The 15,991-nt window shown below is 44.4% G+C and overlaps 1 protein-coding gene across 1 annotated transcript; it reads right to left on the minus strand.

Annotated features, from left to right (window-relative positions):
• Positions 1–486: 486 nt before the first annotated feature.
• On the minus strand, positions 487–15,399 carry LOC106570503 (histone acetyltransferase KAT2B). The gene is made up of 18 exons (XM_014142909.2): positions 14,688–15,399; positions 13,815–13,941; positions 13,425–13,570; positions 13,261–13,347; positions 12,963–13,144; positions 12,251–12,442; positions 12,052–12,155; positions 11,761–11,886; positions 11,487–11,626; positions 10,121–10,329; positions 6,736–6,862; positions 6,358–6,468; positions 6,061–6,204; positions 5,808–5,922; positions 5,546–5,576; positions 5,309–5,372; positions 5,106–5,190; positions 487–2,795 (listed from the first exon to the last, which is right to left on the minus strand). Exons 1-18 carry the CDS (start codon positions 14,886–14,888, stop codon positions 2,602–2,604), a joined length of 2,385 nt encoding a protein of 794 aa, XP_013998384.1. The 5' UTR covers positions 14,889–15,399; the 3' UTR covers positions 487–2,601.
• Between the last annotated feature and the right edge of the window lie 592 nt (positions 15,400–15,991).

A 15,991-nucleotide genomic window follows, 5' to 3' on the forward strand; every position in this document is an offset into this window, starting at 1 on the left:
GCCTGCCAGACCTTACAATGCCTGGATAGGTATTTAAGTATCAACTAACCAGGTTATAGCAATCTGACAGTTGATGTGACACGCAACCATAGACGCATGCAACCTCTGAGCAGGTGACCGACAATGTTATTTTAATCGTCTACACCTGTTATTTCAACTGTGGGCAATCAGAATGTGGATGGACACAGGACCCATGTTAGCGACAGGTATAAAAACGGCTTTTGTTTTATATCAATTTGCAAAGTGGGATTTGAGTTGGAACGTCCGAGTCAGTGTGATTTGTAGCAGGAAAAACAACTCCAATCCATTAGATTCACTTCTATTTTAATCAGTCTATAAAATAGTCTGTCATTCAAACCAATATTACAAAATCCAGGTTTCTCCTAAAGTTTGAAAAAGTACAAACATCTTTTATGCAAAACTACATAGTATTGCACAATCTTTATTTTATCTTCAAAGTACAAAGATATCAATTGTCTAGACAAATAAGACAGAATAAATTATTTTATTAAGCATTATTCCTTAAAAATTACAGCACATAAATAAGGAGAAACTCTACATAGTTAAAATTAGCCATTAGTTCATAGTGCTTTTCTCAAAAAACAGAACATCTCGATGGAAAACAAAAAAGCTATTTTTCACCATGTGATGCTGAATAGTTGCTTGAAAAAATAAATAAGTGCATTTCCATGGTCACCTTTTGCCCTATTGGACTTTTTACATGGACCAGCATGAAGGGTAACTTCAAGAAAAGAGGCTTCCCCTCCTTTCAGTTTAAAAAAACAAAACGTGAAAAATATACAGCAAGTAATTCAAGAGGTTTACAATTGTTAAAATTCATACATAGATTTAAAATATAATTTTCCTTTTTTGGCAGGATGAACTCTCTAGTAACATACATACAAATTATGCCCTCATAAATTCTGGGACAGACCTCATCTGAAGTCACGCATAACACGCACATACAAATAAAACAAGTCATTACTATGGTTCCAGGTTGAGGGTTCCCCTAGGTACAGATCTAGGATCAGCTTCCCCTCCCCTAATCCTAACCTTTACCATTAGTGGGGAAAGTGCAAAACTGACCCAAAATCGGCGTCTAGGGGTATTTTCACCCTACACCATTACGACCCAGTAACATCATATGGAGACAGAGACTGAATGACTGAGTAACTGACTATCCCTCCCCATATCTCTCAGACAGTCCAGTTCTTCACAGATGTGACGTCTTACATGTAGTATGACTCCAAACAGATGTACAGTTAGGTTAGTTGAACAGATGGAGGGTTAGGTTAGTTGAACAGATGTAGGGTTAGCTGAACAGATGTAAGGTTAGTTGAACAGATGGAGGGTTAGGTTAGTTGAACAGATGGAGGGTTAGCTGAACAGATGGAGGGTTAGCTGAACAGATGGAGGGTTAGCTAAACAGATGGAGGGTTAGCTGAACAGATGGAGGGTTAGCTGAACAGATGGAGGGTTAGTTGAACAGATGGAGGGTTGGGTTAGTTGAACAGATGGAGGGTTAGGTTAGTTGAACAGATGGAGGGTTAGCTGAACAGATGGAGGGTTGGGTTAGTTGAACAGATGGAGGGTTGGGTTAGCTGAACAGATGGAGGGTTGGGTCAGCTGAACAGATGGAGGGTTAGTTGAACAGATGGAGGGTTGGGTTAGTTGAACAGATGGAGGGTTAGCTGAACAGATGTAGGGTTAGTTGAACAGATGGAGGGTTGGGTTAGTTGAACAGATGGAGGGTTAGGTTAGTTGAACAGATGGAGGGTTAGCTGAACAGATGTAGGGTTAGTTGAACAGATGGAGGGTTGGGTTAGCTGAACAGATGGAGGGTTGGGTCAGTTGAACAGATGGAGGGTTGGGTCAGCTGAACAGATGGAGGGTTGGGTCAGCTGAACAGATGGAGGGTTGGGTCAGCTGAACAGATGGAGGGTTGGGTCAGCTGAACAGATGGAGGGTTGGGTTAGCTGAACAGATGGAGGGTTGGGTTAGCTGAACAGATGGAGGGTTGGGTCAGCTGAACAGATGGAGGGTTGGGTCAGCTGAACAGATGGAGGGTTGGGTCAGCTGAACAGATGGAGGGTTGGGTTAGTTGAACAGATGGAGGGTTGGGTCAGCTGAACAGATGGAGGGTTGGGTTAGTTGAACAGATGGAGGGTTAGGTTAGTTGAACAGATGGAGGGTTGGGTCAGCTGAACAGATGGAGGGTTGGGTTAGTTGAACAGATGGAGGGTTGGGTTAGCTGAACAGATGGAGGGTTGGGTTACCTGAACAGATGGAGGGTTGGGTTAGCTGAACAGATGGAGGGTTGGGTTAGCTGAACAGATGGAGGGTTGGGTTAGCTGAACAGATGGAGGGTTGGGTTAGCTGAACAGATTGGAGTTTCTATCTAGGACTTCTGTTTTCCTGAGTGGGGCAAGGGATAGTATACTGATTAACCTAAAATCATCTTCCCTACTGGATATATATCTATTTCTTTTTCTGGTTGAACGCAGTAGAAAAATAAAGAATAAGTAAATAAAAACAAAAACCTTTTGAAATCATTAGACCTAAGCCCATTGCTCCCTTACCCTTGAAGCCCCTCCCATCTCTTCACTTCTCAATGAGACCTGCCTCCTTGATCTTGGTGTAGAAGAACTTCTCTAGCAGGTTGGCACACTTGTAGTACTCGCTCTCTGGGGGATTGTACTCGCGACAGTTGGTGAAGATGCGCTGCATGTCGGCCATGAAGAGCTTCCGCGTGGTGTAGTACCTGCTCTTCAGACGCTCCGACATCGTCTTCAGGTCTGGAGATAATCACACAACATTAACACCACTCTTGATTAACCACTATGAAACCAAACGTTGTGATTAACACAATATGACTTAAACTCTCAAACATATGACTATTTTACACCATTTTAAAGACTCTCGTTAATCTAACCACACTGTCCGATTTCAAAAAGGCTTTACAACGAAAGCAAAACATTAGATTATGTCAGCAGAGTACCCAGCCAGAAATAATCAGACACCCATTTTTCAAGCTAGCATATAATGTCACATAAACCCAAACCACAGCTAAATGCAGCACTAACCTTTGATGATCTTCATCAGATGACAACCCTACGACATTATGTTATACAATACATGCATGTTTTGTTCAATCAAGTTCATATTTATATAAAAAACCAGCTTTTTACATTAGCATGTGACTAGCATTCCCACCGAACACTGCCGGTGAATTTACTAAATTACTCACGATAAACGTTCACAAAAAGCATAACAATTATTTTAAGAATTATAGATACAGAACTCCTCTATGCACTCGATATGTCCGATTTTAAAATAGCTTTTCGGTGAAAGCACATTTTGCAATATTCTCAGTAGATAGCCCGGCATCACAGGGCTAGCTATTTAGACACCCAGCAAGTTTAGCACTCAGAAAAGTCACATTTACTATAAGAAAAATGTTATTACCTTTGCTGTCTTCGTCAGAATGCACTCCCAGGACTTCTACTTCAATAACAAATGTTGGTTTGGTTCAAAATAATCCATAGTTATATCCAAACAGCGGCGTTTTGTTCGTGCGTTCAAGACACTATCCGAAAGGGTAAATAAGGGTGACGAGCATGGCGCAATTCGTGACAAAAAAAATTCTAAATATTCCATTACCGTACTTCGAAGCATGTCAACCGCTGTTTAAAATCTATTTTTATGCCATTTTTCTAATTAAAAAAGCGATAATATTCCGACCGGGAATCTGCGTTTAGGTAAACAGACAAAAGAAAATAAAGCATTCGGTCGACTCGGGCACGCGCCTAAGCCCATAGTACTCAGATCGGCCACTTGCCAAAAGCGATAATGTGTTTCAGCCAGAGCCTGCCTCGATATCGTTCAGCTTTTTCCCGGGCTCTGAGAGCCTATGGGAGCCGTAGGAAGTGTCACGTTAGAGCAAAGATCCTCAGTCTTCAATAAAAAGAGCCAAGATGAAACACCACTTGTCAGACAGGCCACTTCCTGCATGGAATCTTCTCAGGTTTTGGCCTGCCATTTGAGTTCTGTTATACTCACAGACACCATTCAAACAGTTTTAGAAACTTTAGGGTGTTTTCTATCCAAAGCCAATAATTATATGCATATTCTAGTTACTGGGCAGGAGTAGTAACCAGATTAAATCGGGTACGTTTTTTATCCGGCCGTGTCAATACTGCCCACTAGCCCTAACAGGTTAACTAGCCATTACGTGTCTGTCTGTAGGTAACTATACCAGAGAAGAAAAGGCGAAGCCCAAAATCAAATAAATAAAATGGCCTATGCATATCAGCGTAGCACCTCAATCTCCATTGAATACAGGCATTGACATCAACACCCCTCATCGAATATTTTAAAAAGTATTCAAATAAAGAGATGTATCCACCAATCCAAAGAGAGGAATAGGCGGGAGCTTGACAGTCCGCTGTTCCGCTCTGTGATTTTTTTTTTTAAATGGAAAGGAGCTAACTACAGGCAAAATCCTAGCGGAAAACCTGGTTCAGTCTGGTTTCCACCAGACACTAGAAGATGAATTAACCTTTCAGCAGAACAATAATCTAAAACACAAGGCAAAATCTACACTGGAGTTGCTTACCAAGAAGACAGTGAATGTTCCTGAGTGGCCGAGTTACAGAATTGACTTAAATCTACTTGAAAATCTATGGCAAGACCTGAAAATGGTTGTCAAGCAATGATCAACAACCAATTTGACAGCTTGAATATTTTTTTTTAAAGAATAATGGGACAAATGTTGCATAATCCAGGTGTGGAAAGCCCTTAGAGATTTACCCATGTTTCGGCCTTCAATAAATGTAATTCTTCAATAAATTAGCAAAAACTTTCACTTTGTCATTATGGGGTATTGTGTGTAGATGGGTCAGAAAATAATCTATTTAATCCATTTTGAATTCAGGCTGTAACACAACAAAATGTGGAACAAGTCAAGGGGTATGAATACTTTCTGAAGGGGCTGTATCTGACTCAATTCAATCATCCATATTTTCTTGCTTACAAGTTATGTATATTCCTTCCCCTGAAGAGTTGACCCAGGCACAGATGTGTTCCATGCGTAGTGCCATACATACCCATGGGGAAGCGGATGACTTGGTAGTAGCCGGGAGCCTCAGTCTTTTTCACTGGTTCCATGAACGGCCAGGCATTCTGGTGACTCTATAACACATAATGAGAAACCTGTGTGTGTGTGTGTGGCTACGAGTTGGTGTGTATGTGCGTTTGAGAGTGAGTGAGTGAGTGCGTGTGTGCATGCGTGTGTGTGCGTATCCCTCACCTTAACGTGTTGTAGGATGGTCTTCAGGGTGCTGTACAGCTGATCTGGATCCTTCAGCTCTTTCCTGGGATCACAACAGTAAACAGGAAGTTGCATTCACCTCATTTTCTGTCAGAGTTACCATGACGATGACAGCGGTAGCTCACTGGCTAAGCTTTAGAAGGAAAACTTAAAAGCCGTTACATTTGTTTTACTAAAAATAGATGAGTAGAAGCTATAAGGAGCTGAAAGACTTACCCTTTGCCCACCGGTTTCCATCCAGTTTCTCCTGGTGAAAAAAAGGAGTTGAGTTAAACTAGACACTGTCCACACACTTCTTTACTGCCCAAATCACTGCTACCTCTTTGGAGATTTGCCTTTGTCCACAATGGCACCATATTCCCGATATAGTGGCCTATATTTGACCAGGGCCCATGTAGGGAATAGGGTGCCATTTTGGACGCATCCTTTGAACCTATGCTGAAGGTAGACTAATATAATGACAGGAGGAGAAACGTACGTATTCCAGGAATGCTCTCGATGGGAATCTGTCGAACTCCTTCCTTAAAACAGGAAAGTCCTGGGTAGACCTTTCTGATCTGAGCTTGCTTCCTCTCTATCAGTTTCTTTATGATCTGAAAGGGAGGATGGAGTGAGTGAGAGGGAGGGAGGGTGTGAGAGAGATAGTGGAAGGGAGACCGAAAGAGAGAGAACTTAGGTAACTCAATTTATTATACAAATAGACATCGTAGGCATGCACACACCACACACACCTCTTTCTGCTTCTTGATAATGACAGAGAACTCAGTGTAAGGGATGCTGGGGTTGAGCTCACAGCCCATCAGCGTCGCTCCCTCATAGTCTTTGATGTAGCCCAGATACTTGGCCTTGGGAACCTTGATGTCTTTAGAGAAGCCCTGAGACAGAGAGAGAGATGGAGAGAAAGAGAAAGGGAGAGAGCTGTAAGAATGGTACATTTTTTTAAAGAGACAGTTTCTTGATGTTTCCCTACATTACAAGATAACCAATGCCATTTGCTGATCTTTTTAAGCAGCCAATCATGTACTGACCTGCTTTTTGAAGTAGCCAATGGCATACTCGTCTGCGTAGGTGAGGAAGTTGAGGATGTCGTGCTTGATGTGGTACTCCTTCAGATGGTTCATCAGGTGAGTGCCGTATCCCTTTAAACAATAGGTAGGGGTCAAAGGTCAAAACTGACCAATCAAGAAGAGTGAGGCACGGAGCACAATGGCAGTAGAATGAATATCAGTCATATCAGTTAATACCAACAGAAATGCGACCAGAAGAGGAACTGTAGCCTGGTCCCAGAACTGTTTGTTTGTGTATAGCCAAGTCCTATGGTCACTGTCATGTCAAACATGTCCATAGGAGTTGGAAAGACAGCACAAACAGATCTGGACTAGGTTAAAAGAGCTGCATTCTCGTACCTTGACCTGCTCGTTGGAGGTGACAGCACAGAATACGATCTCTGTGAAGCTCTGCGAGGGGAACATCCGGAAGCAGATCCCTCCGATCACACGGCCATCTTTGATCAGCGACAGAGTCTTGTGCTTACTGTTTGGAGAGAAAGTGAACGGTTCCCATTCATCTCAACACCTCATAATATGAAACTGGGTTCAACTTCTGCTTTAGGGTTAAAGAGATACAGCCAAGTGTAATGTTCAATTGTTGCCATAACGTTGAGGGGTCAAACCTCTGGTTACAACTGTAGAGCAACTTCACATTAAGAGTCTTCTTTCTGTGCTACAAAGTTGGGACTATTTTTCTGTTTGGTGGTCAGTCAATCAGGGTAGAACTCTAAATCAAATCTTATTTTATTGGTCACATACACAAATTTAGCAGATGTTATTGCAGGTGTAGCGAAATGCTTGTGTTCCTAGCTCCAACAGTGCAGTAATATCTAACAATTCACAACAATACACACAAATCTAAAAGTAAAATAATGGAATTAAGAAATATATAAATATTAGGACGAGCAATGTCGGAGTGGCATTGACTAAAATACAGTAGAATAGAATACAGTATATACACATGAAATGAGTAAAGCAGCATGTAAACATTATTAAAGTGACTAGTGTTCCATTATTAAAGTGACCAGTGATTCCATGTCTATGTATCTAGGGCAGCAGCCTCTAAGGGGCAGGGTTGCCGGCTAGTTATGGCTATGTAACAGTGTGAAGGCCTTGAGATAGAAGCAGTTTTTTAGTCTCTCGGCCCCAGCTTTTATACACCTGTTCTGGATGATAGCGGGGTGAACAGGCTGTGGCTCGGGTGGTTGATGTCCTTGATGAGCTTTTTGGCCTTCCTGCTGTAGGTGTCCTGGAGGGCAGGCAGTGTGCCCTCTGTGATGTGTTGTGCAGACCGCACCACCCTCTGGAGAGCCCTGCGGTTGCGGGCGTTGCAGTTGCCATACCATGTGGTGACACAGCCCTACAGGATGCTCTCAATTGTGAGAGTCTTAGGGGCCAAGTCAAATTTCTTCAGCCTCCTGAGGTTGAATAGGCACTGTTGTGCCTTCTTCACCACAATGTCTGTGTGGGTGGACCATTTCAGATAGTCAGTTGATGTGTACGCCGAGGAACTTGAAGCTTTCCACCTTCTCCACTGCGGTCCCGTCAATGTGGATAGGAGCATGCTCCCCCTTTCCTGAAGTCCACGATCAGCTCCTTCATTTTGTTGATGTTGAGGGAGAGGTTATTTCCTAGCACCACTCCACCAGGAGTGAGGGGGCTGAGCACACACCCTTGTGGGGCCCCTGTGTCGAGGATCAGTGATGTGGAGATGTTGTTTCCTACCTTCACCACCATGGGAGGCGGCCCATCAGGAAGTCCAGGACCCAGTTGCACAGGGCGGGGTTCAGACCCCGAGCTTGATGATGAGCTTGGAGGGTACTATGGTGTTGAAGGCTGAGCTATAGTCAATGAACAGCATTCTTACACATGTATTCCTCTTGTCCAGATGGGATAGGGCAGTATGCAGTGCAATGGTGATTGCATCGTCTGTGGATCTATTGGGCGGTAAGCAAATTGAAGTGGGTCTAGGGTGTCATGTAAGGTAGAGGTGATATGATCCTTAACTAGCCTCTCAAAGCACTTCATGATGACAGAAGTGAGTTCTACAGGGCAATTTATTTCAGTTACCTTTGCTTTCTTGGGTACAGGAACAATGGTGGACATCTTGAAGCAAGTGGGGACAGCAGACTGGGATAGGGAGAGATTGAATTTGTCCGTAAACACTCCAGCCAGCTGGTCTGCGCATGCTCTGAGGACGTGGCTAGGGATGGCGTCTGGCCCGGCAGCCTTGTGAGCGTTAAGACGCTTAAAATGTCTCACTCACGTCAGCCATGGAGAACGAGAGCCCACAGTCCTTGGGAGTAGGCTGCGGGAAGGCACTGTGTTATCCTCAAAGCGGGCAAAGGTGTTTAGCTGTCTGGGAGAAAAACGTCAGTGTCCGCGACGTGGCTGGTTTTACCTTTGTAATCCGTGATTGTCTGTAGACGCTGCCACATACATCTCATGTCTGAGCCGTTGAATTGTGACTCCACTTTGTCTCTGTACTGACGTTTTGCCTGTTTGATTGCTTTACAGAGGGAATAACTACACTGTTTGTATTCAACCATATTCCCAGTCACCTTGCCATGGTTAAATGGTTCATGCTTTCAGTTTAGCGTGAATGCTGCCATCTATCCATGGTTTCTGGTTTGGGTAGGTTTTAATAGTAACAGTGGGAACAACATCCCCTATACACTTCCTGATGAACTCAGTCACCGTGTCCGTGTATACATCAATGTTATTCTCCGAGGCTACCCAGAACATATCCCGTGATCAAAACAATCTTGAAGCATGGATTCTGATTGGTCAGACCAGTGTTGAATAGACCTTAGCACGGGTACTTCCTGTTTGAGTTTCTGCCTATAGGAAGGGAGGAGCAAAATGGAGTTGTGATCTGATTTGCCAAAGGGAGGGTGGGGGAGGGCCTTCTAGGCATCCCGGAAGAGAGAATAGCAGTGGTTGAGTGTTTTCCCAGCGCGAGTACTGCAGTCAATGTGTTGATAGAACTTCGGTAGCGTTTTCCTCAAATTTGCTTTGTTAAAATCCCCAGCTACAATAAATGCAGCCTCAGGATATGTGGTTACCAGTTTGCATAAAGTCCAGTGTTGTTCCTTGAGGGCCGTCGTGGTATCGGCTTGAGGGGGAATAAACACGGCTGTGACTATAACCGAAGATAATTCTCTTGGGAGATAATACGGTCGGTATTTGATTGTGAAATATTCTAGGTCGGGTGAACAAAAGGACTTTAGTTTCTGAACGTTATCACAATCACACCACGAGTAGTTAATCATGAAACATACACCACCGCCCTACTTCTTCCTGGAGAGTTTTTTATTTCTGTCTGTGCGATGTACTGAGAACCAGCTGGCTGTATGGACGGGGACAGTATATACATATTAGCGAGTAATATACTCGGAAGCAGTGGATGGTGTGCCCGCCTCTTGAGTCGGACTAGAAGTCCACTCCGAATACCTCTTCTCCACCGGGTCTTGGAGCAGCCTCTGGGATCAGTTCAATTGCCCTGGGGGGTGCGAACAAAGGATCCAATTCTTGGAAGTCGTATTCCTGGTCGAAATGCTGGTGAGTTACTGCCGCTCTGATATCCAAAAGTTATTTCCAGCTGTATATAATAACACAAAAAAACATTCTGGGCTAATAATGTAAGAAATAACACACAAAAAAACAAAATACTGCAAAGTTGCTAATGAGCTAAAGCAGAGCTGCCATGTCTGTCGGTGCCATCTTTCATGGTAACACTCACGGGTCAAAGACGAGGCGTGTGATGTACTCTTTGGGCATGCGAGGCAGCTGGTGAGAGAAGACATTCTGGAGGCCCACCAGCCACATGAGGATCCTCTTGTTGGGCTTCTGGTTGAGGGAGTTCCCGATGACGTGGAACTCTATCACCCCCCTCCTCTCCTCCAGGCGTGCCGCCTCATCACGGGCTGAGTGGGCCGACAGTAGACTGGTCTGGGGGTGGGGAGGGGATGACGTCAGCCTTACTCATCATCAAGTCCTATTACAGCACTCATTTTGATTTAGCAGTGTCCTTATATTTGTCCCATTATCATCATTATTGTCAGCAGCAGCAGTAGCTTCACCATAATCATCACCTTCAAACCTCAATACTGCCTCTAAAACATTGACTTAGTGGGGGGTTCTGAACTGCAAGTCAAATATAATCTAATATCCACTAACTGATTTTTAACTGAGATGGAATAGAGTGTTAAGTGATGGAAGTATTGATGACTATGTGTTGGACTGAAGAGATGGAAGTATTGATGACTACGTGTTGGACTGAAGAGATGGAAGTATTGATGAATACGTGTTGGACTGAAGAGATGGAAGTATTGATGAATACATGTTGGACTGAAGAGATGGAAGTATTGATGAATACATGTTGGACTGAAGAGATGGAAGTATTGATGAATACATGTTGGACTGATTGAGGCCTAGTTTCCATCAGATCAAGAGTTAACCGGCGATAGCAGAAAGCCGCATAGTGGATGTTTTGGTGGTGTTGGAGGTGGAACTGCGTTGGAGCCTTCAAATCGGTGAGCAGCTGCTCTTGCGATCATTGTCACGAAGCCACACCCGCCCCACTCGAGTTAGAAGTTCAGACACAGAAAGTGTAGGCTGTATAGAAATAATGACACTCAAATAGATGAATCATTAAACAAAATAATTAGTATTTCTATCATCATAATCAGATGATTACTACGTCTTACATTCCAGCACATGAGGTTGGTGGCACCTTAATTGGGGAGAACGGGCTCGTGGTAATAACTGGGGCGGAATTCGTGGAATGGTAACAAATACATCAAACAATTGATTTCCAGGTGTTTGATGCCATTCCATTTGCGCAGTTCTGGACATAATTATGAGCCGTTTTCCCCTCAGCTGCCTCCTGTGCATTCCAGTGGTCAAACTTGAAGGCTGCATGGGATTTCTCCAAAGGTGACTCCCTGCACACAATGGCAATGTCCACTTTAGGTATAATGCCAGGAGCCGCCTTTGAATTTGACAGCTCTGACGCAGTTCCACCTCAAGCACCGCCAAAGCAACCGCTATTCGGAAGTCGGCTAAAGCGGATCTGACTGAACAGAGCCCTGAGTGTTTGATGCTACCTCTGGTCCCAGCATGGAGGCGGGGTCGGTGATGGTTGCCATGACTTCGTTGATGAGTTCCATGGGGATGTCCCCGACAATCCTAAGCTTCTTAGTCTCCTCATGGGGGAGGGGCTCCGATGGCTTCCGCTTCTGCCCACCTACACAGATAAATCATATGTAAAGTTGCCCCCAGAAACTGATCTAAAGAGAGATTTTACCACTAATGGTTAAGGTTATAATTTGTGGAGGCTAAGCTGATCCTAGATCTGTGCGTAGAGCCTGTTGTGTTTACCTGGGCTGGGTTCCAGAACAGAGGCGGTCTTCCTGGCAGGACTGACACTGCCACAGCTGGATTGGTCCACAGATACTGGGCTGGTGTTGTAGTACAGAGGCCTGGCCACCGGGGGCGCACTGATCACTGTCATTATACACAGGGGAGCTCATCGGATTAATTTATCAATGGAGAGTAGCACTCATCATATCAATCACATCACAACTTGCCCTACTTAAACTTTTTGAGGCAAGGTAAAACTCTAAGTGAGAGTGTGTTGGACAAGCTGGCTAAAGGCCAGGTGTGTTTTACCTGTATGGATGGGGATCGGTCCTCCTGAGGATCCAGCCAGGAAGTCTTCACTCCAGATGGGAGAGCTGTGACTGTACACCTCCTCCTCCAGCATGGACAGGAATCTACAGCACACAGATATCATCATCACACCTACTCTAGACCGACACTAGGAATCCTCCTCTCTCTCTTGTGTGTGTGTGAAGAATTTGTTTCTTACTTGGGGAAGTGTGTGAGGATGAGAGTGCGTTTCTCCGGGGGTAGCTTATCCTTCTCCTGCCTGGCCTGCTCTAGCAGCTGTTTCCTCATTACAGTGAAGACAGAGCGCAGCAGGGTCCGACCGAAGATTTGGGTCGTCTCGTACCGCGGTAGACTGTCACAGAACTGAGGGACGTTGCAGTAGCACAGCCATCTGGGGGAAAACACACCACAAAAATGTGGGTTTGATTCTAGGTTATATAACGGTGATACAATATGCATGAAATATACACATCTTTTGGAATGAAGAGAAAATGAATCTGTTGGTACCAAGTTATGGGAGTAACTGGGGCTACTGGGGACTAAAAACACCATAGCTACCCTATGTTTAAGTGTTTGAGAACACACAATTGTGTAACTCAAAATGGGTCAAAACTCCCAAGATCCAGGGGGGGTAAAAGGACCTTGTGCATTTCAGGTAAAACAACAACCCAATGTTTATATCCCAGGACAAATCATGTCTGGTGTGGATGAACAAAATCTACATGGGTGGGATGGCGCACGTGGACGCACGCGCACGCGCGCCCGGTGTAGTCAGCATGAAAGCATTAAGAACATGAAGCCAGCCCACAGTGTGGTCAGTGCATTAGGAATAAACATGTCATGACTGTGAACGCATCTTCAAAGCGTGCCTGCCAGCAGTTGCAATCATATCATCAAAGGGCGCCTGCTACCTGGTGTAGTTGACTTTGTACCCGGCGGCATCATCAGCAGGGGCCCGCCGTCGTCTCTGTGAGGGTGTCTCCAGCTGCCAGTAGTTGATCTGGTTGAGGAACATCTTGGCCAGCTCCACGATGGTCTGTCGCTCCTTGGAGGGAAGATGACTGAACTTGTACTGGACAAAGTTATTCACCCCCTGTTGAAGAGACACAGAGATCATGTAAGCAAAATATAATGTGTACATCTTGTGTAAGTGTGAACTAAATATGTATTTTATTGCTAGGCGTGTGTGTATTTGTTGCGTACACTTGCCTGTTCAATGCTAGGTTTCTCAAAGGGAGGACTCTCCTGTGCCTCCACTACAGGTTTGCCCATCTGTAGGATGCATTTCCTCAACAGCTGAAGGAGAAAGAAGGACATTGTGAGACAGATGCACTGAAAGTAATGTGTTGTTGACATGTTGAGCTGTGGCCTACCTTGAAGAGGGAGAAGTAGACTTGTTTGGTGTCAGCGTCCTCCTCTTTGTGGACACATGTGTTCAGGTACTCCACGTCCAGAGCAATGCCCAGAAGCCTGTTCATCTCCTCCTCTGAAACATTCTCCAGGTGGGTTACATGATCACCTGAAAAGGAGAGACAGTGAGTGAGAAGAAAGACTTTAGTTTTGATGACCAATGTGTCCCTGAAAACCTGTTACCTCCTTATTACCTGGATTTCTAGAACATTCCACCTGCCTATATCATTCCCTTACACGAGGCAGTGGCACCCCATCCCCATGTCCTCCCTCTGACCCTCTCTCCCCTTCCGGTACACAGGGCAACTCCTCCTAATGTCTCCGCTCTCAACCCTCTCTCCCCCTAGTCTTACCCAGTGTATGAGAGCAGCTACGACAGGGGTCCTGAAGGTTGACAGTGTTGGGCTGCTGGTCTGTACGGGGTGGTGTGGGAGGGGGGTTCTGGCTCTTCCAGCTGTTACACTTACAGGCCCCCTCAGCCTACAGCACAGGGTTCCACAGGTTAGAAACACACATACTGTATGCATACACACACACACACACATGTTTAGAAACATAAGGTAATAGGAAAAATCCCATTTAATTTATATGCATAAGTTGACAAAGACAGATTGGCTACAAAGTGGCATAATTAGGCAATGCCTGGTGGGCCAGCCCTCTCTCACTACAACTCTTAGCTGGAGCCAAACTGTGCACAGGAACAACAAACTCCGCCCCCAGCAGCTGTCACTGTCAAAACAAAGACGCTGTCTCTCCCTGCAGATGATATATAACTGCAATAAATACTTTCTATTTTACCACCGTGCGCTGACAGACGGAAAAAACACACTGTCACTATTCCAGTGGGGAGAATTACGCCCCGCACACTCCCCTTGCTGGAGGCATTACGCATCAAGGCATGCAGGCTAACCTGAATTTGTCAAAGCACCTTGAGAATGTTTATAGTTCACTCTCCCGCCTAGAAATACATTTTTAACATTATAATACAGGAGCGCTAGACTGAACATTTTGCCGTTTTTTTCCTGATGTTTATTTCCAATAGGATCATTTTACATGACGAGAGCATGAGGGATATGAAAAAATGCAAGCGCAGCAATGGCTTCCTTTGCTGCGTTTGTATTTTGGTAGCGCTGCAAACCAACAAGCATCTGAAACACAATCCACTTTCAAAACATTGCAAAATGTATAATTGTTAAATAATGTAATAATGGACTACTTAAAACTACCTTGCAAGATGAATAAACTCCGAGCTTCTCCAGTTTCTTCGGGCGCGGGGAGGAGCGGAGCTGCGCCTTCTTCACCGCGATTCGTGCCGATCCTACCGTGGCGCCCGAACCCTCGGTTCCCCCGGCTCCCGGAGCCGCAGGCGCCGATCCCGCTGCACCGATGGCCGGGGAGCCCTGCTGAATCCCTGCGCTCCCGGACATTCTCGAGACCGAACGGGATCCCCGACCCTGGAATTAAATGGTTTAGGTGTCCCGTTCTCTATTCCACTACTGGAGAATCAGACATGGCGCTGATCCGTTTTTTTTTTATAGCTCAATGCGCTGATCCCTGTTTTTTTATTTGTCATTGTAGGTCCATTTTTCCTCCACTAGGGGAGACAAATAGGTATTCCAGTGAGTAGGCTTGGCCAGGGGTTCCCAAACTTTTTTGGTCCGCGACCCCATTTTGATATAAAAAAAAAAAACACACCATGTAAAAAAACACAAGGTGTAATCAACAGCCAATGTCTACTATTTAAACTGTGTCTTAGACAGTCTATTATAAATCAGTCTGACAGCATCATTGATGTTCTTTTTCCCCCCAGTCTGATTTAGTGCCTCTAATGAGTCCTACACAGGCTTGTGTGCATAGGTGTAATAATACCCAGAAAACCTAATGGTCAAAAAGGGAACTGGTTCCTATAGTTTTTTCACAATACATTTTTTCCCCATAGGGGATTTTAGAAACACTTAAAATAAGAGTTGTGTTTCATGTAGGCTTACCCTGGCGTGACGTTTTGATAACCATATAAATCTCTCTCGGACAATCTGACTTATCAATATCAGTGATGGGGTCATAATAATATTTAGCTTAAACCGTTCAAAAGATAGAAGTACATTTGTAGGAAGAAAACAGAAACCACTGTTTATTACAACTGTATCTAGCTGCTACTGAAGGTTACTGACGTCACTTTATATCAGAATTTCCTGTTTTCAAACCCCTCGTTTGGGAAATGCTGGAGTAGGCTATGATCCAGGGTAGAGGTTACAAAACATGTAACCATTTGTAGTGAGAATTTCAAGGTCAAATGTAATGACCTGGGACAAAATGGAGCAAAAAAATGATAAAACAAGCGAAAAGCAGACAAAAGATTCTGGTGATGATGTCCACCTTACAAATACCACAATAATGTACTAGGCCTTGTAGTTACACAATACATGTTTCCAATTAATTAAATGTTTCCAATTATAGGCCATTTATTACATCTTACAATATAGTTTTGTTATTCTGACTCGATATTCAAAGAGCCAGGGTGAGGACAGGT

This window comes from Salmo salar, chromosome ssa14, assembly GCF_905237065.1.
Source record: "Salmo salar chromosome ssa14, Ssal_v3.1, whole genome shotgun sequence".
Lineage (NCBI taxonomy): Eukaryota > Metazoa > Chordata > Actinopteri > Salmoniformes > Salmonidae > Salmo > Salmo salar.